The sequence below is a fragment of the Bos javanicus genome, chromosome 9 (assembly GCF_032452875.1).
Source record: "Bos javanicus breed banteng chromosome 9, ARS-OSU_banteng_1.0, whole genome shotgun sequence".
NCBI classification, from domain to species: Eukaryota; Metazoa; Chordata; class Mammalia; order Artiodactyla; family Bovidae; genus Bos; species Bos javanicus.
In genome coordinates this window covers 33,858,224-33,885,597 of record NC_083876.1, presented here as the reverse complement: position 1 = coordinate 33,885,597, position 27,374 = coordinate 33,858,224, and the positions used below count along the sequence as shown (strand labels likewise).

Below are 27,374 nucleotides of genomic sequence, written 5' to 3'. Positions count from 1 at the left end.
TGTTTTCCCCCTTTATCTGGAACAGCTTTCTCTACTTTCTTTGATTAGCCATGACTCTTACTCATTTTTTAGGATTTCAACTAAATATCACATTCTTTATTTAACCTTCTTTAAAACCCTCCCATTATTCCCCCGGTGGCTAAGTGCTACTTCACTATATGATTATAGTGCCCTACTCACATTACAACCATCAATCACAACTGCTCTGAATTGATTGATGCTTTCAAAAAGACTCTTGAGAGTCCCTTGGATGCAAGGAGTGTAAACCAGTCAGTCCTAAAGGAATTGAACTCTGAATATTCATTGGAAGGACTGATGCTGAAGCTGAAGCTCCACTACTTTGGCCTCCTGATGCAAAGAGCCTATTCATTAGAAATGAATGAATGAATGAATCAGGGAAATGAATCTTTCTCTGATGCTGGGAAAGATTGAAGGCAGGAAGAGAAGGGGTCGACAGAGGACAAGATGGTTGTATGGCATCACCAACTCAATGGACATGAGTTTGAGCAAGCTCCAGGAGATGGTGAAGGACAGGGAAGCCTGGCATGGTGCAGTCCATGGGGTCACAAAGAGTCAGACACAACTGAGTGACTGAACAATGATTATGTGACTGTTTTCCCCAGGATTTTGAGCTCTTTAAAGTCTGAAATGATGCCTCAATCCTTTTTGTTCCTTTGTATTTAGCATATCACCCGAACATGGTAACTGCTCAACTTCTTATTTAACTGACCTTAATTGATCAACTGTCTGTTCAGCAGACAAGGCTAGAAGGTAAAGATGCTCAAGAGAGGAGGAGAACCCATACAAAGAGGTTTGAGAAGAGGTTATAGAGAATGGAATAAGGATGATGCATTACGGGTTGATTTCAATAGAAAAGATACCTTTGGCTCTGTGCCGAAAAAGAAGGAGGTAAAGATGGAGGCTGATGGGGGTGGCTAAGGAATGAAAGGAGTTTCAGGCTGAGGGCTCTATTTACTTTGTTACACAGGTGGTTGAACAGGGGGAAATTTGGTGCAGGTAGTAGTAGTGAAGTCACATAGTGTATGTTTGTTCAGGAAGTAAATGCACATCTTAAATGCAAAGACCCTAGAAAACATTTCATTCTGAAACATACCATGTCTTAAGGACTCATTCATATACTTGAGATTCTTTTTGGAGGCAAAGCTTTAGGTCTGCACGTAGCATTTTCTCTGCATATGTGTGCAAAGCCTTATACCTGAAGATCTCTGCTTTTCTGCTGGACTGCAGACCCACCAGCAGAGGTGCGGCTGGTTACTGTGATGTTGCTGTGGCTCATGGCAAGGCAGCCTGCACTGTGGGGAGAGTAACTGTAAATCCTCTTGAGAAAGACAGATTTTGTGTTAGTCTCTTGCTTGGAAAGTATAACATAGCATTTGGGGAAGAACATGCAACATCGGATCCCGTAGTTAGATATTAAAATAATGATGATCTCCACAACCAGCATATATTTGCCAAACGTGGTAGATGGGGATGAAGGTGATCCAAGCTATGAAGTAAATGAGCATGCCAAATGTTATGAATTTGGCCTCATTGTAATTCTCAGGGAATTTCCTGCCTTTGAAGGCACAAATGAAGCACATGAAGGCCAGGATGGCAGCATAGCCCAGCATGGAGCCAAATGCAAGAATGGACCCCTCCTCACATTCGAAGATAATGACTCTGGGCAAGGAGACATTCTGTCCCACAGCAGGGGCTGCAAAGATGAGCTAGAGGGTGCAAACGACAACCAGATGCCCGTGCAAGTGAAAATGATGGGGATGGGTTTATAGAAGCACTTCAGGAAGTTCTGCAGCTTGGACAGTTGAAGGCCAGCAGAATTTTCAGGGACTTCATCAGAATGTAGGAGATGCAGAGAGTAAAGCTCATGCAAGATTAGTGTCTGCTGGGTTTTACACGTGAAGCTTTGTGGTTCTCTAATGAAAAAGGCTGTGCCAGCGAAGTTGAGGAAATGACAGAAGAGGATTACGTAGCGGACCATCAATTCCCTGGATGATTTCACAACGGGTGTGTTCAGGTTTCTTGTAAACATTATGCCAATGGCCAGAACAAACAGAATTCCCAGCAGAGAGAGGGCCAGGAGCAAGATAGCCAAGGAGTCAAGGTACTCCATTTCCTTTTCAAAGCACATTGTGCTCCCTACAGGGGCCCAGTGAGTTTCGTTGTTGTATAAAAGGCAATGATCCGTATCTAAAAGACACAGCAGATTTGGTTACATTGCAAATATTTAAACCAGGTGATTGTCCCCAAATGCTACAAATGAGACTCCTCAGTGAGAGTTCTGACTGGAAAATGGATATAGATAATTGTCACATTGGTTACTTATTAAAATAAAGCATGCACATGACCCAGGAAGGTGAGAAAGAAAGAGTGACAGTGAGGGAACAGTAAGAGTGGAAGAGAAAAAAAGAAAAAGAGAAAAATTCATCTGGGCCATGAGTCTTTAGAAAATTAATATACTCAAGATAGATGCTAGCCTCTTATGAACTTGCTATGATAGGCGGCAGTTCAGGGACTGTCAAGAATAAGAACTTTGGTACCAGACATATTTCAAGCCCTTTCTTTATCCCTTATGGGTCCTGTAATCTTGAACAAGCTGATTGAACTAGTGCCTCTTGGTAGGAATAACGAGATCTCTAGAGTATGCACACCTCTGGGTTTTCATCATACTCAGTTTAGTTAATTCAGCATTTATTTATCTATAGTTATTGTGCCTCAGTTACAAATCAGACATGTCTGTGTGGGATACATAGACAAAAATTCACAGAGAACTTGCATTATTTTAAGAGGTGCTGGGAGAGGAAGTCCAGTAGAGGAACAACAGCTTCCCTTGGAAGTGAAGTTACTTTTACATCTGTTAGGTATTGAGTATTCATCTGCTGCAGAAGCATAAAACACTTTTTATTTTTTGAAATGAAAAAAATAAACCAAATAGAATCCATGTTAAAAAATCAGCTTAAAGAGAAATGGTTCAGGTGTATCACTATGTATGTTGTAGGGAGTGTAATTAATTACCTGTCTGATTACTATAGTGATTTTCAGGACAGGTCACACATTCATAGCAGCAAGTGTGTTGACTTTTTGTGGTTTTCTTCATTTGCCCAGGACTGCATTCCTTGAAGAATTTAGATTGAATTTTCTGCAAAGTGAAAAGAAATTCCAAATAAGTTTTTAAAAAGATTTATCCTAACTATAATATCTCTGATTTAATTTAAAGATTTATTTACAAAATAGTATTTTGGTCTTTTTTTCTTCATAGTGTAAAAGAATTCTTTTGTTATCTGGAGGAATTTCAACAACTTAAATAGAAAGTATTTCAGATAGTGAAACTGCTCAGGAAGAATACAGTTTTTGTCACATTAATAAATTTTGTAAGCAAATAAGGAAATTAACTCTTTTAAAAAGTCACTAGCAGACATAAAAGTGTATAGTGGTGGAACTAATGGAGGAAATGATGTTTTGGAAAATTTCAATCCTGTGCTATATGAAGAGTTCAACTATATAAGAATCATTGGACTTTTATATACTTTAGATGAAGGTTATTAATCATGGCGTCCAAGGAGCATGCCGTATCTAATCTTGAAAAACAAAATAATTGAAAATTATAATTTAAACCCATTAAAGTATTAGTTAAAAAGATAACCCTTGATACATAAATAAAATTTTATATTTAATTCATCTTGAGAATTTCAGTTTTAATTCTGCATGTCATGATGTGAGTCACACATACTACTCTACTTTTATGGAACCATCTCTTTTCAATATAGCTAGTAACTCTTTGCATTTCAGCTATTTTTTTTTTTTTTCATTCCTAATCCCTTTCTCATGGCACATCTTGTGAGATAAATTTTTTTTTTGTCTCACTCTTACCTTGGGAAGCCAAAGCTGAACAAGTAAATAAGACTTTCTCTAGAGTGTCTTAACAGCTATTCCTAGCCTGGAAAATTAAGCCCTTAGCTAACTAGTCTTTTCTTTGGGACATGAAAATGATCTGAGTGAGAAAGAAAAGTAGCCAAGGTTAGTAGCTCTGTGTTCACAGATGCTGGCTTTCTTGTCTTCACTACAGCTATGTCTGATCTGGGTTTTCAGCAGGCAGGATATCTGCCCTGTAGATTCCCCAGGGAAAACTTAGTCCAGAGTATCCATACTCCTAAAGGATGCTCAGAAGACACAAAAGGATTGAACTATGAGATAAAGCTGAACATCATTATGGGGATAAAAGTGAAACCTTTCTTCCCAGCTGTACAGTTTTTTCTCTTTCCCCACATAAAAGATAGAAATAAGAAAATGAATCTGGGTGAGAGGTGACTGGAGCTTGGATCAGGGTGGTGGTAGCAATGGAGTAGAGGACAAAAGTGTAGACTGTGTATTTTGAAAGTGTAACCTAGAATGGCTATGAAGTGTGACAGAAAGAGAAGTGACAAGAATCCCACTAGGATTTTTTCATAAGCAGCTAGGAGAAATGAGTTACCATTTATTGGGATGAAGGTAGGTTTTGGAGGTCGGTCTTGGAGATAATCAGCTAAGATGAAAAACTATTAGGCACCCAGGTAGAGATGTCAGATAGACAATTGTATATTTACTTGAGTTGAAATTCACAAGATAAAAATGTTGGCATCATCGGCCTTCTATATAATGACATTGTCTAAGTGCATGGATGAGATCACTAAGGAAAAGTGCAGATAGAAAAGAAGAGCAGGGAACTTCCCCGGTGGTCCAGTGGTTAAGACTCTGCACTTTGAGTTTATAGGGCACAGGTTTGATCCTTGGTCTGGGAACTAAGATCCCAAATGCCACAGGGTGTGGCCAAAATAATAAAAAAAAAAAATTTAAAAAGGAGCAGTTCGGAGTTCTGGGTCTATCAATATTCAGAGGGAGCAGGAATGGTAAGGAAAGGGCAAAGGAGACTGAGAAGTTGTGGCTAGAGACAGAAGAAGAAAACCCAGGGAGTGTGGTGTCATGGAAGCAAATATAGAAAGCGTTTCATGGAGGGGAGAATAATTAGCCAGTAAGCGAAGTAAGATGATGTTTGTATTTATTAACCAGAGACAAATAATTTTGATGGACTGAAAAGAATTTAAAAGAATTATGGGAGGAGAGAAACTGAGGCCAGTGAATATATTCAACTTTTTCAAGGAGTTTTGCTGTAAAGGGAAACAGGAATGGTCAGTATACAAAGGAGGAAGATGGGGATCAATACAGTTCTTTGGATTTTTTTTTCTTAAAATGGAAGGAAGAACAACTTATTTGTATCACTATTTAGAAAACATAGAAGAGAAAATACTTGAGGGTGCAGAAGAGAGTGGAGAATTGCCAGAGAAACATCTTTGAGCAAGTAAAAGGCGCTGGGATTCAGAGGAGCTGACCTTGGCTTGAAGCATGGACAGCCCACGCACAGTGCCAGATGGAAAGCAGCGACACAGCATAGATGTGGTGGAGGCAGTCAGTCCCTTGCGATTGTCTCAGTTTTGTCAGTCAAATAGAAAGCAGGGTCCACTGAAAGTGAAGATGGGAAAGGTGTGCTGGAGTAAAAGGACAGACAAGAAAGTATAAATAACCATCTAGGGTGGTAGACAAACGAATGCGCTGGGATACTCGTCTGATTTCCCAACAGCATTTAGAACCCAGTGGAAGTTAGAGATCATGAATTTTAAGTGAGAACAGTTAGCAAAGTAGGTGGGGTTTTTTGTTTGTTTGTTTTTGCCAAGATCAGCTGTATTGGTTAGACAAAGTTTAATATAATCAGGATTATACTTTGGTCCAATAAATGATGGATAGAGAGCTGGGCATGGAAACTGAGGGTGTGTACAAGGCAGTAATATACAAGTTGACCATGGAATTTAAGGAGGGAAGTTGGGAACATTGAACAGGCAGTAGGGCCACTGAGGGGTCTGGTGGGGACAAGGACTTTTGCAGTTGAAGTATCAATTGATTTGAATGCTACAAAGCAGCCAATACAAAATTACCTTAAGATTCCTGTGCTCATTTTTTGTTTCTTGATTTGTGACAATGAAGACATCATTCTTCAGGTCATATTGTGCCATCTTGTGATAGACATGTGGCCGTTGATCTCCCTCCAGAGCACAATATTGTATCCAGTATTCATAGCTCCATGGGCATAAAAATGAAATGAACTCCCTCCATCCATGAATCGGAGAAGGCAATGGCAACCCACTCCAGTACTCTTGCCTGGAAAATCCCATGGACAGAGGAGTCTGGTAGGCTGCAGTCCATGGGGTTGCTAAGAGTCAGACACAACTGAGCGACTTCGCTTTCACTTTTCACTTTCATGCATTCAGTTCAGTTCAATTTAGTTGCTCAGCCGTGTCTGACTCTTTGTGACCCCATGAACCGCAGCATGTCAGGCCTCCTTGTCCATCACCAACTCCCGGAGTCCACCCAAACCTATGTCCATCGAGTCAATGATGCCATCCAAAGATTTCTTCCTCTGTCGTCCCCTTTTCCTCCTGCCCTCAATCTTTCCCAGCATCAGAGTCTCTTCAAATGAGTCAGCTCTTCACATCAGGTGGCCAAAGTATTGGAGTTTCAGCTTCAACATCAGTCCTTCCAATGAACACCCAGAACTAATCTCCTTTAGGATGGACTGGTTGGATCTCCTTGCAGTCCAAGGGACCCTCAAGAGTCTTCTCCAACACCACAGTTCAAAAGCATCAGTTTTTTGGTGCTCAGCTTTCTTTATAGTCCAACTCTCACATCCATACATGACCACTGGAAACATTGGAGAAGGAAATGGGAACCCATTCCAGTGTTCTTGCCTGGAGAATCCCAGGGACAGGGGAGCCTGGTGGGCTTCTGTCTATGGGGTTGCACAGAGTCGGACATGACTGAAGCAACTTAGCAGCAGCAGCCCTCCATGAATGTGACATTTTTCAGTACAGCAAGTAACTATGAAAAATAAGACTGATAGAAATATTTTAAGTGTATCCATTATCCCAATTATAACACTACCCTTGCAAGGAATATCACTTAAAAATGAGAAAAAAGGATATTCTGGATCAATGAGTGTGAGAACTACTTAAGGACTAGTAGTTCTTAACTACTAGGCAACAATTTGAGAACTGTTGAGAATTTCTGATGTCTTGCTCTGTGAATTTGAGAAAGTAAGTTAATGTTTATGGAGATAGATTCTCTTACTTACAGAACTGAAATCTGAGCACCCTTATGTTTTCCACTTTGCATAATTTCAGAATGGGTCCTCTAGAGCAGATGCCACTCTAATCCTGGTTCCAAATTTCATTAGTGGTGTGATCTTGACATTTACAACTTCTTTCTAGGCCTCAGTTGAGATAAATGAAACCTATTATACTTAATAGGACTATTGTAAGAATTAAATGTAATTATTTCTAGGTGGCTGCAGCATAAGGAGTCTGCCTGCCAATGCAGGAGATATAAGAGATGTGGGTTCGATCCCTGGATTGGGTGGTTCCCCTGGAGAAGGAGATGGAAACCCACTCCAATATTCTTGCCTGGAAAATCCCATGGACAGAGGAGCCTGGCAGGCTACAGTCCATAGGGTCACAAAAGAGTTGGACACGACTGAGCAAACACATGTATATGAACACTTTAGCCTAGCATCAGAAACAGATTCGGAGAAGGAAATGGCAGCCCACTCCAGTGTTCTTGCCTGGAGAATCCCAGGGATGGGGGAGCCTGGTGGGCTGCGGTCTATGGGGTCGCACAGAGTCGGACACGACTGAAGCGACTTAGCAGCAGCAGGAACAGATTAAGGGTTAATAAAGATTAGCTTAATACTTTTAAATACCTATAATTAGCTGACAGGGATGATGTGCAAATAAATGAAAATGCTTTGAGTCTATCAAGTAATAAAGTCACCTGACATTCATATGCTACTTTCTAATACTCAAATCTGTGATGCCCTTTTATTCCATAACAACTCAGCGAAGCACACTTAGCAGGGATCATCGTCCTCTTTTCTCAGAGGAGGACCCCAGCCAAGGAGTGAAAGACCTTCTCTGAAGATACACATCTTGACTTTCATTATGGGGTCTTTCTGTTGCACCTAATGATATATTAGTTTAAATTATCCTCACTGTGTTTTTCTTTTTTTTTTTCTTCTGACTCAAAGCCATAATCAAGGTGCCATTTGGAAGCAGGAAAATTCATCCTTTCCTTCTAGAGTCACACTCAGCCTGGGTCTTTGACCCAAGTTTCAGCAGGTGATCCAAGCCAGGAATTGTCATGCTCACCAGCCCCAAAAATGAAGGCTGAAGCGACAGAGCTGCAAACCCAGAGAGGGTTCAGTAACAAATGCACCCTGTTCTTGAGTGCATCCCTACCTGAGAAGTTTAACTGGTGGACCTAATGTAACTTCTAGGGCTCCCCAGATGTCTTCATGGTAAAGAATCTACCTGCAAAGCAGGAGACATGGGTTCAGTCCCTGGGTCAGAAAGAGCCCTTGAAGAAGGAAATGGCAACCTGCTCCATTCTTGCCTGAGAAATCCCATGGACGGGGGAGTCAGGCAGGTTACAGTCCATGGGGTCACAGAAGTGTCCGACACAACTGAGCACAGAGTAACTGCTAGTGACCTCCCTCTGAGTCCATACTCATTGGGTGGGAGGTGGGGAATCTTACTATCACTAATGGTTTTTAAGTCTGTTTCAGTAACAGAGGGTATAGTAATTGTTGTTTAGCTGCTAAGTTGTGTCTGACTCTTTTGCAACCATATGGACTATAGCCAGCCAAGCTCCTCTGTCCATGGAATTTCCCAGGCAAGAATACCAGAGTGGGTTGCCATTTCCTCCTCCAGAGGATCTTCCCAACCCAGGGATCAAACCCATGTCTCCTGCATTGCAGGTGAATTCTTTACCACAGAACCACTTGGGAAGCCCCAGGATATAATAAAGAGACCTCTAAATTCTATTTCCAATTTAGTTCAGAAAATGATTTTTTTAACCTGAGAAGAAAGAAATGTAATGAAAAATTACTCTTCTTACTACTCAGTTTGTACAGTGAGAACTTGTACGCAGTACAGCTAGAACAGAAAATGTTTTACTGACACATGAGGCAGCCATATTGAACTTGTGGTGCAGGAGAGAATACTAGACTGAGAAGGAGGAGAACATTTGAGTTCTGGCTCCACCGTTAATGTGATATATAATCTATGGAACAAGGCAGAAGTTATTCTACTTGAATACAGTTATTCTTCCTCTGTTTTTTCTCATTTAATCTTTCATGAATGTTTCCTTCCTTCAGTTATTTCCCCCTTTGGCAAATACAGTGTAAGAAAATCAAGTTGTATTTTAAGTGAATATATTAGCTACAATAGTCAGGTCAATGACCAAATATAACTTTAGCAAAATCTTTAAGCATGTGTATTGATTTTATTATATGTCTTCACAGACTTCTAGTTCTTTTAATTAATTCAAATTTTAATTAGTATTACTTTAAAGAAGCAGAGTATCAGATCTAACATGGTGGAATTAACCAAAAAAGTCTTATTGCAGCAGTTGCCTGGAAGAAAAAAAAATATATGGAGGAAACAAAAATGGGCAAAAAAAAGCTTTCAGTGTTCCCAACTCTACCTGTGTATTGATTTTTCTTCCATTCGTTCCTTAAGCAATATACACATGTAAGCCTTAGTTTCTTATTTCATAAATTCTCTTCCATTCTCTTGTTTGAACTATAATTTCCACGAGCTTTTTTCCTGTATTTAATTAGGTTTTACAGGGTAAATTTCTGACACATATATGTTCCGTAAATAATGATAACATTGTATGATGTAAATAAAATGGCACAATTCCACATTTGTTCTTACAGGAAAGAGGATGGAACCAAACCAGTGCATTCATTACTTGTTAAATATTCTTTTGAATGTTTGCTCTGAATTAAATTCTGAACACTAATGCTACGATTATTAAGCTGTTAAAGACTTCTTCCATCCATTATTCATTTGTTTTTCATCAAGACTCTGACCCTCATGATAAGTTGACCCAAAAATATTTAGAGAGTAGGATTTGCATTTCCATGATTATATAATTCACCTCAGTATGGTAATGACCTATTTTTGAGAACACAAGGTCAGGAGGCCACTCCCATTAAGCTGCTGTGGTTGATGTTGTTTTCCGTGTCCTCAGCCGCTCTGCTGTCCACTGCAACTCTGTAAGTGAGCTGTGCTTGGGAAAAGAGATATCTATGTATGTCAAGCAGAGAATTGCCGAGGAAGCACCCTTGCATCTCTATCTGGTACCCAACCTATGTCTTTTACTTGTGTAAAGTTTTCCATGGTGTAGCAAAAGCACATGACTAAGACTAGGAGAGTTTTGCTGCTAACTCTATGGCTACTGATGGGCCCCAGATCCTTACAATTGAGGTCCCTCCATCTCTAAACTGCTGCAAGTCTCAGTCACCAGTAAAACCTCCTCTTGCCAGTTCTTTAGGATGAAGTGTAGTGAACATGAATCTGTGGATCTATCATAATATTTAAAGATTAGAGATGAGGTATGTTAATGCTTAGTTTGTGAAATGAAGTGAAAGTCGCTCAGTCGTGTTTGACTCTTTGTGACCCCATGGACTGTATAGTCCATGGAATTCTCCAGGCCAGAATACCGGGGTGGGTAGCCTTTCCCTTCTCCAGGGGATCTTCCCAACCCAGGGATCGAACCCAGGTCTCCCACATTGCAGGCAGATTCTTTACCAGCTGAGCCACAAGGGAAGCCCAAGAATACTGGAGTGGGTAGCCTATCCCTTCTTCCCAACCTAGGAATTGAACTGGGGTCTCCTGCATTGCAGGCGGATTCTTTACCAATTGAGCTGTGAGGGAAGCCCCAAGGCTTAGTTTAGTAAGCCTTAAATATTATTAGTTATTATTGGCCTCATCACTTCACAATCTTTCCCTTAGTCCCAATGTCTCCTCTAACTTCCAGACCATTGCACTTGAATGTCTTATGCTGATAAGTCGATTCAGTCGTTTCCGACTCTGTGTGACCCCATAGACAGCAGCCCACCAGGCTCCCCCGTCCCTGGGATTCTCCAGGCAAGAACACTGCTGTGGGTTGCCGTTTCCTTCTCCAAGTTCTTCAAACCCAACGTGTCCAAAATGGAATGCTTAATATTTCTTCTCTCTACCAGACCTTCACTTTTCTTTGCATTTTCAACTCAATAAATGGCACCAGTTGCCAAAATTTAGAATCATTTGCAGCATCTTTGCTTTTCCCTGTCATTCTTTACATCCAATCTATCTCCAAAGACTCTTCATCTTTCTTCTCAAGCGTATATCGCTCCATCCTCATTGTCACATTCTTAGTGCCTATAGTACTTATACCTGACGTATAAGGCATACTTATTGTATGCCTGGATTAACAAAGTTTCTCTGTCTAGTGCTGTGTTCATCTAATCAATGCACATTGCAGTAGAAATACCATTTTTACAATGGTAGGTCACATCACTCTCCTGTCTAAAAATAGCTCTAATTGGTTCCCTTTTGCTCTCTCAAGTCCAAACCTTTAAACATAGCTTGCAGACTTTTCATTGAAAGGGTGGCCTTTGTACCAGCAATAATCAGAATCATCTGAGAGGCTGTTAGAAGTGCAGTCTTTCAGGTCCCCCTTACTGGAACTACTGAATTAGCATCAACATGGTAATAAGATTACCAGGTAATTAACACTCCAGCAGAGTTTGAGATGCTCTGATTGTCAAGCCCTAATGATGGATACTTCACTAATCCTCCACTTTGTAATTTCCACAGAAGACTCCAATTCTGTGGTGCTACTTTCTGATCCCTGAAGATGCCACACTTTCTCTCTCTGTGACTTTGCTGGAGTGTTTCTGTCCTGCCTAGCTCTCACTCATCTATCATATTCACCAGGGATGTCATGATCTCTGGAGAATATTCTCTGCCATCTTGTATTTATATGAAACATTGTAATGCATTATTCTTCACTGTAATCAGCTCCTTAATTCTTTGACTGTTTACTCCTCTAGACACATGACTCCTTCAGCAAGAGAATTATCTCGTTGCCCATGATATTTTCAAAATTCAACACCATGGCCGGAATACTGAGACATCCAATAAATATTTGGCAAATGATTGTGTGAATAGTAGTTTGACTCTTATACATTCTCTTGTCCCACATACATCACTCACTACCTTGTACCTGATCCAGAATAAAGGAAAATAAACAAGGAAACCATAATCACTATTCGGGACAAGGAGGTAAATAGTCCTCACACACATTTGAGGAATATAAAATAATCTGTTGCAGTAAAACAAATATGATTGCACTCTCCCTGAATACTGTTCACAGATATCACCAAATATGGAGCCAGAGTAAGGATTATCCTCAAACACTGGAGAAAACTAACTCTTTTGAAGTTATTTGAATCTAAAATCACTCAGAAAGTATTATTTAAGTATTAGTGAATTTTTCCAGGGGACAAAATAATTTTGAGGAATATATCCTTGATTAGTGACCCTAAATATTGCTGATCTTTTCAATTTAATATCTATGTGGAGATTTTTTCCTAAAAAGACAATCGTTTGCATTATTGTATTTGTCCTATTGGATCTGGCAGGGACATGGCTCACTGGTGATCAAAGGAACAAGACACTCCTCTACTCCTCATTTCCAGGCTGTTTCTGTCTGTTTCTGGATAACCATGTCCCAGAGGGTGAATAAAGAATGACCCCAGGCTCCCAGTGTTTAAATAAAACATTTTAGAAGAGCTGCTTCGATTATACTTTCTCAAGAGCTTTCCTCAGAATGTTTGAGACTTATTCCTGATTTTAAATACTTTCCCAGAAGATAAGTAACTATTGCTATTTGTGTTTCTTTTTTCTTATGGGTCTCTTTATAGCTCCTCCCCTTTATCCCATCTGTCTCTGATTGTCTGTTTTCTTTCCATTACTAGCTCTCACTCTTAAAATTTCATCTAGTATGTTTTATTATGTTGGTCCACTTAACGTATAGGGGTTTCTTTTAAAAAACCAATCCATCATTAAAATTTTTCACTACAAAGAGTATGCTTTCAAATAGCCACCTTAACATAACTAGACATATAAATATGCATGTGTGTGTGTGTGTAGTAATGTATATTTTAAAGAGACTTTTAGTTAAAAATAAAAACCCTAATCTCTAGTCATACCTCTTCATTAGTTTTTGTTTTTAATTTTGCCTTGCATTTACAAAGTGAAAACTAGTTTTAATATGAGCAACCTAAAACACCCTCTGACCATCACATGATTCACCCAAATGTAAGCTGATCACCTCAAACCTCGGAGCTTGTGGTTGGGGGTGTTTAAAGTAAAATGACACAAGTGGAAACAGCCCTGGACTGATCCAGCCCTGTTCTGATCACTTATGTGATCAGAAAATACTGGGTCTTATTCCCTTTTACCTTTTTCCCCTAACAAATTTAAAAGAAATAAATTTTTGGAACATGATTCTTCCTTAAGACAGACAAGTTTGAATGCTGAGAAATTTGTTTTTGATGAGTTAAATTTATCATATAAAGCAGCAGTTTGCTTTTAAATGCCTTGTTTATGGACATTTCAAAGACACAAGTGGATAATCTTCACTAAATAGGGCCACTCTAATTAGAGTTTCTACAAACTAATCGAAGAGAAGAAAGAGAAAGACTTCTTTTACACAAATAATGGTTCATTTAAACCTGAGATAACAGGACTTGTTATGATTGACCTAGTAACATTCTTTTGAAGAAGACAGGAGTCCTAGAAAGACTGCCCTAAGAAAGAGTCCCAACTGGAGGTGTTGGGCTGTAATCACGCAAAGGGTATGGAATCAGAAGACCCAGACTGGAGTCTAGTACTTTTGGCTTTAGTTTCCTTACCCACAATATTTAGCGATAATAAAAGGGATCATTAAACATACCTGGTCTTGTGTTGTTAAAAGCATCAAAAGAGATAAATTCGTATGAAATTTTGAAAAACTGCAAGATCAGATATAAATCCACAAGCTAAAGGAAAATAACACTATCAGCAGAATCTTCTTGGAAAATAAGAGAATACAACTTTGGTGGAAAAGAATAGAAGGTGAAGGTAAAACAACTCTTATGCTTAAGAACAAAGAACTAATAATAGAAATGAAGGTTATTCAACACTGACAGTATCTACTTACAAAATAAATAAAATTTAGAGCAGCTTATAGCAATATTGCAAATTAAAGGAAAGAAAGAAATGATGGTAGGGGAATTTTCTTGTATGTGTGAGCTACTACCTCCCATGGTTGAAAGTCTCAAGCTTGTCACAGATCCTGAATGGCATAACTGAGGGCCAGCACTGCTAGCTGAATACTGTGAACAAGTCCCAGTTCAGTGTAATCCCACAGGAAGTCAGTTCTCAGGAAGAAGTTCCTTTCTGAGTCCTTAGTGGCCAAAGTGCCCTGAGAACAGTTGGAGACACATTGACTCAGATCACTGTCTTTAGCATGTGCACAAGCAGATTAGAGCATGGCATGTTCATTTAAGGGTTTGTTGTTATCACTGGGAAACACACACAGATTTTGAAGAAAGGACTGGAAAGAGGACACATTCCCTCTTCTAAAGGTAAACCCCACAACTTTGCCAATCCTTTTAACATCAGGAATGGTAGCAATCTAGGTGGATGTTGACCAGCTCTAGCTAACAATCCAGATCTTATTTATATTCCTTTCAATGGCTTTACTGAAGAGATTGAAAACATGGAATTGACTCAGAAATACCACAATGACATTAACCTTGGCTTCTGCTATGGTTCTCTCAAGTGTCTGATTGATCCTGACTTCGATGGTAATATCTGAGCGGAAGGCTGGGAGAGCTTCTCTGAAGGCTATGCACACATTATTTGCTGCTGTTTGAACTGCAAGAGTGTTGAGAGTCCATAGTCGTCATCTGTGGTTAGGATGCCAATCTAATCCACCCAGATTTCTGAATCAGGTGGGCCATTGCTTTAGTTTGGTAGAAGTCACTGGACACTGAGCATAAAAATGAAGGAAACTGAATTTTGTCACTTAGGGTTTCTGCAGTAGATTCATAACTCACCTGGAAATGGACAGAATATTTTAGTTATGGTGTTGATGAGCTGCAGGTGGCTATTCATAGTAGATGTTCTTCTCTTTGATTACTATGAGTTTCCATAAAGTTTTCTAAATTCTTTGATCCTTTCTATCCTTCCCCTTCAATGAACTACTTTATAAATAGCTTAAATCATGATAGTTAGGAGCTGATGATTGTTGAGTCATTGCGTCTCACTTTTTTGTCTGTGTATAGTATAAGCAAGGGTTCAGGCTCTACATTATAACTCTGTCTACATGCCTGTATTTATTTATATCTATCTTATATCTCAGGTCAGGGCTACCAGTGTATATGATTTAAATCCTTAGAAATAAATATGGGAAAACGCAACCAGTCAAATAAGCACCATGACTTTTGGGACTCCTTGTTTGTTCAAAATTTGTATAAATGGCAACTTTGATGACTTTTATTCTAGATAAATCATCAAGACAAAGAATCATCTGTCCAGGGGTCAGCAAACTTTTTTCTGTAAAGGACCAAATGTAAAATATTTTAACCTTTGTTGGTCACATATTGTCTCTGTCATATATTATGTTTGTATTTTTTTGTAACAACCTTTCAAAAAAATATGTAAAAATCGTTCTTAGTTTGAGAACTCAAGACCTTGAGAGCCACATTTGATCTACAGGCTATATAGATTTCTGACTCCTAATCTACTCAAATGAGCAGTAGCATTTTGGAAAATCTCCCTACTGTGTGCAAAGTTTTGCCTAATTTACAGCTTTGTTGATTTTATTCTAGGGAGAGTGGTTACCTTCCACAGCGGCCATTGCACCATGCCACTTGCTCAGTGAATTTTTTTCTTTTCTTTTTACTATTTATAGCAGCTACTGGTATGCAGGGAAAGACAATTCACTTTAAAGTCAAACAAACTGTTAGAATCCTGACTGCAATAAATTTAACAAAGTTAGTTAACATTTCTTTCACTGTGAAATGACAGGATTCTTGTGAAGACTGAAGGAGAAAATGTAAATCATTTAAATGGGTATTGGCACACAGTGGACATTCATTCACTAAACCTTAATTGCCTCAGGAGACATTGCTATGCTCAGCTTCACTCTGCTACCTGGGCTTCTGTGAAATCTGTGTTACCATGGAGAGTCCTCTCTACTGTTGTGCTATCATGGAAATTACATTTTTACATTAAACATCCATTGTTAAAAATATTCTGCTTTTCTTACTTGTCACCTAACTAGTTTTATACATAGTCTAGAAATGTTGGGCCAAAGCCTTATCTCTGAGATATTTGGGGGAACTGTTCTTTTTTATTTTTTTAATCTAAACTTTTCATTATCGACTGTACTAGGTTACAATATAATGGAACTCTCAGAGTTCCATTATATATATATTATATATATATATAATGGCTTCTAATCTTCCTTGAGCTTAGAAAGCAGTGATCTACTGAGGTATAAAGTGATGTCATATGAAGGTTGCTAAGTCGCTTCAGTCGTGTCCGACTCTGTGCAACCCCATAGACGGCAGCCCACCAGGCTCCCCCGTCCCTGGGATTCTCCAGAGTCTTAAGGGATATACACACTTATTTAGTCTGGCTCCAGAAAGTTATATAATTTGAATTCTTATGCATATTTATTATATTATTCATATATGTTTTTATCTGTTCACTTCTATCAGATGGTCACTTCTTGATAATCTGACCATAAGCATTGTCTAACTTTTGGCTTCTGATCTTCCTTGAGCTTAGAAAGCAGTGATCTACTGAGGTATAAAGTGATGTCATACGAAGGTTGCTAAGTCGCTTCAGTCGTGTCCGACTCTGTGCAACCCCATAGACGGCAGCCCACCAGGCTCCCCCGTCCCTGGGATTCTCCAGGCAAGAACAGTGGAGTGGGTTGCCATTTCCTTCTCCAATGCATGAAACTGAAAAGGAAAAGTGAAGTCGCTCAGTCGTGTCCGACTCTCAGCGACCCCATGGACTACAGCCCACCAGGATCCTCCATCCATGGGATTCTCCAGACAAGAGTACCGGAGTGGGGTGCCATTGCCTTCTCCATATGAAGGTTAGTTAGTTCAAAATTGAAGTTGGGGGTACTTGTTTGAGTAATGCACAGGAACTTAGTGCAGGGCTCTCAAACACGTGCTTTGGTCTTTCAGAGACCATTTGCTTACTTCCTGGTAAGGGCTTACATCATAGGAAGCTCAGTAATTCCAGTCTGTGCTCAAAGCCCTTCCGTAATACTCAAAATGAAATACCAAGCACACCGTAGCTTACAGGATGCTACATGCCCGGCCCCTACACATCTCTGGGAATGCATCTCTTACTCTGTACCTTTCTGCTCAGACTGATCTAGCCCTGTTGATCTTTTGCTTTTGTTTGGACATTTTATCTTCGCACTTACTGTTTTCTCAGCCTAGATGCTTTCCACTCCCCTCCCCCCGCCACCGCCCAAGAGGCTGTCTCTTCTCATTCAAGTTTCAGGCTAATCGTCATTTCCTTGAGAGTATTCCTTGACTTCTGGGCCTATCTACCTCTCACCTCCTTTTCAGTTTTCTTCATGGCATCTAACTGATGTAACTTTAGAAACAAGACAGTCGAGTTGCTTAGAGGCATCTGTCTTATGTAAATCATGCTAAAAGCTGTCAGAAACTAGACCTGACAGATTGGGGGGTGACTACTCCTTAGTGCTTTGATCACTATACTATCCATATTAGGGCACATCCTTTATTTTTTACTGAAGAGAAAGAAAAGTTAAAGTAGAGGTATCTCCTCAACTAGTTTCCTAGATTACCCTGATCCATTTAGGATGAAGAATATGATCACACCCACCCAATGGTAGTAGAACAAAACCACCTGTGGCATGAGCTGTAAACTCAACGTCCGGGAGACAGCCATGGATATTTCTGAGTAGCCAGCACCTATGACAGCCTTAACCCTTGGCACGTAGTTGGAATAGTCGCACTTAAACTCCACGATTTCTCTGGAGCTGTTGAACTTAGAAACACACCTCAGAGCAGCTGCCATTGCCACTGTGATGTCTGTACACGTGTCATAGATTTCGTACCCTAGTTTGACTCCAGACAATAGTGTTGAATTATTGATCATCTCAATGCTGTGTATCATGGCAAGAGTTTGAAGAAAAGTTGGTATTTCAAAGCTGTTGAGAAGCAAGTGTTTTTGAAATTAGAACATAGCTCTTCTTCAGACATGGTAATATCCAATTTTATCCTAATTTCTGCCTTATGACAGACAATTCCTGAATCACTGAAGTTTACCTTTCGGAGGATCTAAACTTTCTTTATTTAAAAACAGGTTTTGATGGACACCTTTCTCAAGAGTATATAGTGGGATTACCCTGGCAGTCCAGTGTTTCCAATGCTGCATGGCACAGCCAAAAAAAATGTTTTTAATGTATATAGGAACCCATAGTTTCTCTAATGGAGTCTGTATAACAGGATTTAATCTTTTCTTGATTATTCAGGATGATTTTGAATACTCAATTTAGTATTCTACAGTGTGAAGATGTATCTGATATCTGATATCTGTTCCTTTTTGTAGTTAGATGTCAGCATTTTATTGCTGTTCAAGAATCTGCTCTTATTGACTCACTTCCCATTTTTTAATTTTGTGATGCTAAGCTATTGTGGTTGGAAAACAGATGAATAAGAGTCTTAAGAATTACTTACAAAACAGGCTCTGGGTAAAAGCCCAGAAGCTTTCTCCTAGATAAAGTGCAATATTTTAGTTCTGAGGCATGGGTATTTCCTCATTTAGTGGGTTTTTCCAGTTGACTTTGGGACTTGTAGTTATTCCAGAGCACTGAATTGTTTGATTACTGACATACTGTTATGTTTACTTCACCCGCCACTATATACAAAAGGTTATAAACAGTGCCTAATATATAGTAAGAATTCAAGACATTTTTTGAATGAATAAAAGGGGATTTTTTCAGGGTTTTGATATTTTCAGGTTTCTTTTAATTCATTAGTTAACATAAATTGAATAATATTTGGATAATGCTGTTTGTCACTGCAGCTATCTAAATGTGAAGTTTGGCAATGAGCTTTAAGTTTTTAACTTAAAGAAAGATACAAAAGAGAGAGAGAGGTTAAAGTAATGAGTTGTCTGGCAAATAAAATGCATACTATTTTCAGAGTCCCCTACACGTTAGCTCCATGGGAGTCTGAATCTCTTTTGTTCACCTCAGTATCACCCATGCCTAGAATAGGGACGAGGTAATGTAGGCATTTAATAAGAGTTGTTCAGTGTTGAGTGAATACCGTTTTCTCTCAAGGAGTGACAATAAGACCAAAGGATGTTCAGTGACCTTTTTGGGTAATAAATTTTTTTAGACAAGATGACTTCTTTTTTAAACATTTTCCATCCTTATTAGTTGGCCTATGATTGTGGCCTTAAATCTATAGTCATTCTTTGGGTGCCAGCTTAGTGCTCTGAAAAATCCTCATTAATGGTTTTTGCAGTGTTCACTGGTATTACTGATAATCAATGATTAAGATGACAGTAGCTCAAAATATCTAGTTTCTGGAGAGAATGATAGGAAGGAATATTAGAGTGACATGGGAACACATTTTACCTGAAAGCATTCATATAGGACATGCTAAATACTTTTGATTTTAAAAAAACGGATAATTGCTGGGGAAGGATGGAAGAAGAGGGATGGTTAGGGAGTTTGGGATGGACGCGTACACACTGGTATATTTAAAATGGATGAACAACAAGGACCCACTGTACAGCACATGGAACTCTGTTCAGTGTTATGTGGCAGCCTGGATGGGACAGGAGTTTGGGGGAGAATGGATACATGTGTATGCATGGCTGAGTCCCTTTGCTGTTCACCTGAAACTACCACAACATTGTTAATGGGCTACACCCCAATACAAAATAAAAAGCTTTTTTTTTTTTAAAAAAAGGAGTTGAAAAGATGAGATTAAATTTGCATCCAAAAATATCAAGATAAAAAAAGCAAGATTTGAGAGTTAGCAGGAAGCACTGGAATCACATTGCCAGAGCAGCAGAAGCTGATGCTGTCTGCCTTTAAAAGTTATCCAGATCCTTGTTTTACAGAAGAGAAAAATCAGAAGCTGGAACTCAAAGAGTTTAAATGATGTGCCTAAATCTACAAAATCACTGTCCCCAAACTTAAATTGGAATTCAAATAGTCTGCTCTCATTAAAGAAAGCTATCTGCAATATCCTCCATTCAGCTTAACTTTTCTATAATACACCATGACAAATGTCTGTTCTATAGTCCAGCTTTCACAATGTAAAGTGTTCACAAATGAACACTCTGAGTTGAAGTGGGATCTTAATTTATTATGAAAGAATTAGATTATTTCAAGAATGAAATAAGTACAGTGTTGACAAAAACATTAGTGTAGAGAAAAATTTTAAGTGCAGTCTATTTTGAAGAATTAAATTCATGTTTGGAACAACCTGCATTTGTGGGTGATAGAAATATAAATGTGCTATGCATGCATGTAGTGGACAGGCTACTACTGTGCCTTCTCATTGGTTTTCTCGTGTAACTTCTGGGGTCATTCTTTTTAGGCAAAATCCAAATAAATACATTAATGGGAAGCATTCATAGCCTCTGTACTTGGAGGCTGATTATACATATAGTACTAATATGGTTTTCTTTTAAGGAAGAATAGCAAGATGTAATTATATGCAACTTAAAAGTGTATGAGTTTAAATTTTATTAAAATGATTTAGATGTTAATACAAGTAAACATTTACATGCCCTAGTCTCACAGTATAAGTTTGAAATCTAAATGTGTTCTCTGAGGCTTTACACACCTGGCACACTTCTGGATTTCTGGCCTTCTGGGTATTCTTCTGAGGACAGAATTTTTTCATGAATGGCAAACAAACCTCCAATCATGATGTGTCCTGGAGAATCGGCAGCCACTAAGTCATCAGGGGTCTGGCAAGGCTGAGAAGCAGCAAAAACAATCACAAAACAGGTCATCAGTAGTGCCATGTTTCTGTCTAATTTGCTCACTTCTTGAGAGTTCTTAGGAATCTCTGAGCTCACAGGTGGCAGGAACATGATTCCTATTTCACCTGTAAACACATATACAGCATGGGACACTGTCAAGGGCCAGAAACACCCAGTGTTCAGATAGCTGATGATGGTCAAAACAGTTCTTCACCAATACGAACATATCAGACCCTCTCACACCCCATTGTTGATGTGTGATGTGTGTTTAAATACAGCTCCTCACTGTGATAGCATCTTTTACTCTTCTGACATGTCAAAGGCTTTGAGTCATGTTGGTATTTCTTTTGAAGTGGGATATAGAATCTTTAAGAGGGGGCAGTTTGGGAACATTTTCTCACTTTGGAAATGGACAGTTATGCATTTTCAAAGGTATCAAATTCAAGCACAAAAGCTGCAAAGCAGTTTATAAAAAATAGCATCCCAAATTTATTTTCCCAGAAAAACTCTATGTAAAAAATGAAATTCAGTTAAATTTCGATATTTGTGATTTTCAGTTTAATCTAAGTTGGAAAATCTATTACTATTAAGGAGCCTTACAAAGGTAGAAAAACAAAGTTTCAAAAGACTTTGTGCTATAAAACTCAGTGTCATGTGGCAGGAAGTGCTCAGACTTTGCAAACTGACAGATTGGTTGACTCTGCCTACCACTTAGCATATGACCACGAACGAATTACTGAACTTTTCTGGACAATAATTTTCTCATATATAAAATAGGTAAGATACTCTGTCTCATGGATATGTTCTGAAACTTGAGCTGAATCGATTTGTAAAGCTCCTAAATTTTAGTAGGCACTCAGTAATCGGCTCCTGTCTAAATTGATCAGGGCTGCTGTCCCAGAAATACTGTAAACTGGTAGGCCTAGAATCAACAAACACTCATTTCTCACAGGACTGAAGGCTGTGAAGTCCAAGATCATGGAGCTGGCAGACTCAGTGTCTACTGAGAGCCTGCTATAAACCTCACATGGCAGAAAGGGCAAGGGAACTTTCCCAAGGCTGCTTTCATATAGCCACTAACCCAACTTGGAGGGCCCTGCTCTCATGACCTAATCACCTCCGGAAGGCCCCACCTCCTAATACCATCACCTTTAGGCTTAGGTTTTAACATCTGATAGGTACTTCCCTGGTGGCTCAGACAGTAAAGCATCTGTCTACAATGCAGGAGACCCAGGTTTGATCCCTGGGTCGGGAAGATCCCCTGGAGGAGGAAATGGCAATCCACTCCAGTACTATTGCCTGAAAAATCCCATGGACAGAGGAGCCTGGTAGGCTACAGTCCATGGGGTCGCTAAGAGTCGGACACGACTGAGCCACTTCACTTCACTTCACTTTAATATCTGAATTTTGGGAGGATATAAACATTCAGAACATAGTAGTTCCCTCCTGTTCTTTCCTAAAACCAAACTGAAAGTTATTAATTCCTAAATGTGGAGTGTTTTCCACAATTGGCTAAGTAAATCATTGTTCAAACCTCTTTCTCAAACATCTTAAATGCTTGCCTGGTGGAAATGATGATGTTTGTGATAGAACCATTAGCTGGCTATAGTCTCCCTACAATGTAAATCCATTACTAAGTTCAGCATAAGGAAAGATAAATGTATATTAATTACTTTGGAATTTCACTGGGCATGTTATCTTCACTGTTGTAGTTTCTATTACTATCAAGATTTAATTTTGGACCAGGGACAAAAGTTTTAGCCATCATTTTGAATCTAAAATTACTATACATTTTATGCAATTTTAAAAGACTTAAAAATTACAATAATAATTGCTATTTCAAAAAAATTTTTTTTAATTAACTGCTTCTGAAAGATAAAAATTGGAAAAAAATTTCCAGTGAGATGAATTACTGATGGCACTAGCTTGCTCCTCCTCTGATCTCAAGGTTCTATATTTCTTTGAAATTTTCTTTATGTGAAGACATATCTGGCTAGTATCATTTAAAAGTGATAGCACAGAAGTGATAGCACTAGCCAAGTAATTCTCATACAGACACCATTACCCTGCTTGGACAAGTACAGTAAGGGATGTAAAATCAATGAGTAAGTGTGCTTTGCACTATCATTAGTTTACAGCACTTTGGTAGGGTGAGTTGCTGCAGCCCAGTGAGCTAATCTGAGCTACAGTGGTTCCTAGATATGATCAGCATCTCAAATGGGCTATTACTACTATTGCCCACTTGCAATAATCAAATTATCAATGCATATGATGTTTAAGCAGCATTGGATGCTAGAGGGATACCACTGTATCATACATCACAAAGTACAGCAAACTTCAGCTTGGAGAAGGCGATGGCACCCCACTCCAGTACTCTTGCCTGGAAAATCCCATGGACAGAGGAGCCTGGTAGGCTGCAGTCCATGGGGTCACGAAGAGTCGGACACGACTGAGCGACTTCACCTTCACTTTTCACTTTCATGCATTGGAGAAGGAAATGGCAACCCACTCCAGTGTTCTTGCCTGGAGAATCCCAGGGACAGGGGAGCCTGCACAGAGTCGGACACGACTGAAGCGACTTAGCAGAGGTAAAATTAGATGGCCGAGGCCCAAATCACCAATGGAACTAGTTAGCTGCAAAGCTAAGTAATTGATTTCATTTAGTTGGATTTCTGGGCTTCCCTGATAGCTCAGTTGGTATAGAATCCACCTGCAATGCGGGAGATCCTGGTTGGATTTCTGGATTGGGAAGATCCACTGGAGAAGGGATAGACCACCCACCCCAGTATCCTTGGCTTCCCTTGTGGCTCAGCTGGTAAAGAATCTGCCTGCAATGCAGGATACCTGGGTTTGATCCCTGGGTTGGGAAGATCCCCTGGAGAAAGGAAGGGCTACCCTTTCCAGTATTCTGGCCTGGAGAATTCCATGGACTGTATAATCCATGGACTACAGTCCATGGGGTCGCTAAGAGTTGGACAAGACTGAGCGGTTTCAGATATGTAAGTATTTGAATTTCAAATTTTGAAAGTAGTTGGATTTCAAATATGTAAGTAATTTTAGAGTTGGTTCTTAAGAAGATTATAAAATAATTGAGTCAAATTTTGGTGTTCTTGCAATTTTTCATCTGCCAGTTCCTTTGTTCCTCTTTGTCTACTCACCTTGTCTGTCTTCCATCATTGTGTACTCCTCGCTGAATTGTCGGTTATCACTGCAACACTTCTGCCCCATCATACACCATCTGCTGTACTCCTGCCTGTAATGGAAAGTTCTCTCCTAGCATTTTGTTTGTGTGTAATATATAGATTTAGCATTTGAAAGTTAGTGTTCTTGAATGTTCAACATAGGGGACATTATCCTACTCAGGCCACCCTAGTATACCCATGAAAGTCTGTGAATCCCTTAAAATTGTATAACAATTTTGAGTGGACATGCATGTGTGTGTTTTTGGGGGGGAGAGCAGGCAGTGCTTTTTATCAGATTCTCAGAGTCTGTTTCCCACAGAGAAGTTAAGCACTACTGTCTATTAGAACTGATTGGAGCCTTGCTTCCCAGGAAACAAGGGAATGTTTTCCAAGATAATGATACTGCCTTTGTTATCCATTTGTACCTCCAATCATTCTCACTAATCTTCCACTAACAACTTCATCATTTGCTTGATATCCAGTCGTCATTTAAAGCCACCAGTCAAAAGACCCACAAAGTACTTCTCATCACTTGCAAAGCAGATCACAACTAGATCACCACTCTAAGAAAACCTACTTACCTTACTGACCATAAAATGAAGGGAAGGATTGCTGTTTCCCAGTGAAGTTAAGCAGCAGAAACAGTCTATACTGTTTCATTAGTTCAAAACAGAACAGACCAAGTATTCATGTTGCAAAGCTATTTTCATTTTCTCTTTTTTTTTTTTTTGCCAGTCATGCAAAAATGCTGTTATTAAAATAAATACTTTGTTATAATTTGAGGGTGTGTGTGTGTGTTCCCCTCTCTAAGAGGAGAACTTTAGTAATTTAGGTTGCCATTGAGATCTACCTTTCACAGTCTCACATGGAATGGTAATATAGCATTTCATCATCTTCTCTTTTAACTCTGATATACTGTTCCAGTTATACAAATACTTCTTTTGCCCAGCTCAGTCCTAATTGTAAATTAGGCAAGGAAATAAAAATCCCAAAGGATTAACCTCAGTATCCAATCATTGTCTCAGCCTTCTTTTTATGTATTAATTGAATCTCCCACACTTATCTTCAGTGGAGTTATAAAAAAGTTATAAGGCTTTCATCTTTTGTCTAAGTTGCACATACTTGAAAGCCATTTTCAGTATCAAGCTAAATTATAAATTCCTTGAAAAAACAAATCTGCTGAATCACTATTTTCAAGTTGTTGATACAATTGGCTGATTGAATGTTTCACTTTTCAGTTTTTTGATGTACACATATATAGTCCAAGACAAGCGCTAAGCTTTCTTTTCTCAATGATGAATAAGTAATGCTTAATTTATAAAATAAACTTTCTTCAGAAATTTCTAAACTGTGTTCCTGTATCCCCACATTCCCTAGTAAACATTCTGCACACAATGCTTATGTTAGTGACAAGCCTGTTCCTTCTTACCTGGGTTACTCTGTTGAGCCCAAAGTTGAAAAAGTCTAAAGATCACTTTATGTTACCCTACTGATGTTGATACTAGAGTATTTTCAACCTGTTTGTATTTGGTTTGGGTTTTAAATGTGTAAGTTCCTTAGAGAACTTATTCATTTTCTTCACAGCGCTTATTAATATCTCTCACCATTAATTTTTTGTTTACTGTCCACCTCCTCTATTATATTTTAAAACTCTGCAAGGATAGAGATTATGTCCATAAGGTTACTTGACTGTATCCAGTATCTCATACAGGGCCCAGCACATGGTAGACACTCAATAATAAGCTGTTGGACAAGTGAATGAATACTTTGAAACAGGACAAAAATGAATGGCTACAGTTTAGACTGCTGTTCTTGACTGGGTGCACATAGCTTTGGGAATCTACAACACCCATAGAAACTCTGAAAGCTGAATATTGGTGAATCCCACCAAAAAACAGCAGCTAAAAAGCTAAAAAGAGAAACTCCCAAGTTCACATTGGTTTTCTCTGGTTTGTGATCGCAGAAGGAAGATTTGTATTGAAGTCAATGATACTTGCTCCCCTATTTATTCATTCTCCACCTTCCACTCCTAATGAGCTAAATAGTGAGCACCTGGCTGATTGTAGCCCCAACAGACTGTTCACTACTGACCTGTTATTTGTTTTCAACATACTCCATGAGGTTCACAGTTCACATTGTGAATGTCACATGTGAGTGTTTTAAGGATAAATAACTTTTTATATGTGCTACACATACAGCTGTTCAATTCAAATCACTAACAGGAACAGGCCGAAGTAAGTGATAAGTAGACAAGAAACTCAGAACTCTGTCATATGAACAGCTCATCAGTGGAAAAACAGCAAAGTTGCTCAGGAATGGGGGTATTTCCCTTTATAGGTTCCCATCAACATAGGCAGAAGTAAAGATGTTGTGAGTTTGAGTGGGAAATAGGACCCAGTGTAAGAGACAAGCTCAACTTTTCTGCCCTTGAGATTTCAGATAATCAACAGATTTAATCCCTCAAACAAAGGCAGACAAATTTGGTTAAACCAGGTTGGTGAATTATTGCAGATCTAGCTGCTTCTGTTGGCAAGCAATCACTGAAGGGTTTTTTCAAAGTTTACTTATAGAAAGAGATAACAGAACTATTGAAAACAAACAGGTAAAAATCTTCTCTGTTATGATTACAAAAGACAGTAAAACAGATATCTTACTAAGAAAGATAATAATTATACTTATGACTACTATATAGAATCCTAGTTGGTTAGATTGACCAGCATTGTTTAGCTCTGAATCCATTCAATTTGTCCTCAAGTATTGTAGAAATAAATGTATATAATTCTTTAAATGTATAAAGTGGAAAATGAGAGTTGGAAACAAGAATAAAATTGAAACATAAACATTCGTGTGCTGATAGACTACTATCCATTTCTATAAAAGGAAAACTGATCATGTAGCAACTCAATGCTTTAGGAGAAATGTAGAGAGAACTTGGGTCAGTTATACTTACAATTCTATTCTCAGGTATAATTTATCTGAAATAGTCTCAGTTGCCTGGCCATTGATCAAAGTTACTTTTCATTTGTTTATACATTCTTTCCTTTCTTGGTTAAAAGGCATATTAAACTGTGCCTATGCTATATTTGTCAGAGAAGGCAATGGCACCCCACTCCAGTACTCTTGCCTGGAAAATCCCGTGGACCGAGGAGCCTGGTAGGCTCCAGTCCATGGGGTCGCTAAGAGTCGGACATGACTGAGCGCCTTCACT

At 39.0% G+C, this 27,374-nt stretch overlaps 2 protein-coding genes across 3 annotated transcripts in view; one reads left to right on the top strand and one right to left on the bottom strand.

Annotated features, from left to right (window-relative positions):
• The window catches only part of RFX6 (regulatory factor X6), a 123,323-nt gene that overhangs the window by 2,813 nt on the left and 93,136 nt on the right, over positions 1 to 27,374 (top strand). The gene's annotated exons all lie outside the window — the stretch shown is intronic.
• Positions 1,032 to 24,212, bottom strand: GPRC6A (G protein-coupled receptor class C group 6 member A). The gene is given in 16 exon segments (XM_061428712.1): positions 1,032 to 1,481; positions 1,483 to 1,750; positions 1,753 to 1,821; positions 1,824 to 1,890; positions 1,892 to 2,208; positions 3,034 to 3,157; positions 5,985 to 6,067; positions 6,070 to 6,156; positions 6,885 to 6,924; positions 14,731 to 14,870; positions 14,873 to 14,905; positions 14,908 to 15,034; positions 17,880 to 18,183; positions 20,843 to 20,876; positions 20,879 to 21,109; positions 24,143 to 24,212. Coding segments are annotated over 16 exon segments (2,343 nt in total). The 3' UTR covers positions 1,032 to 1,132.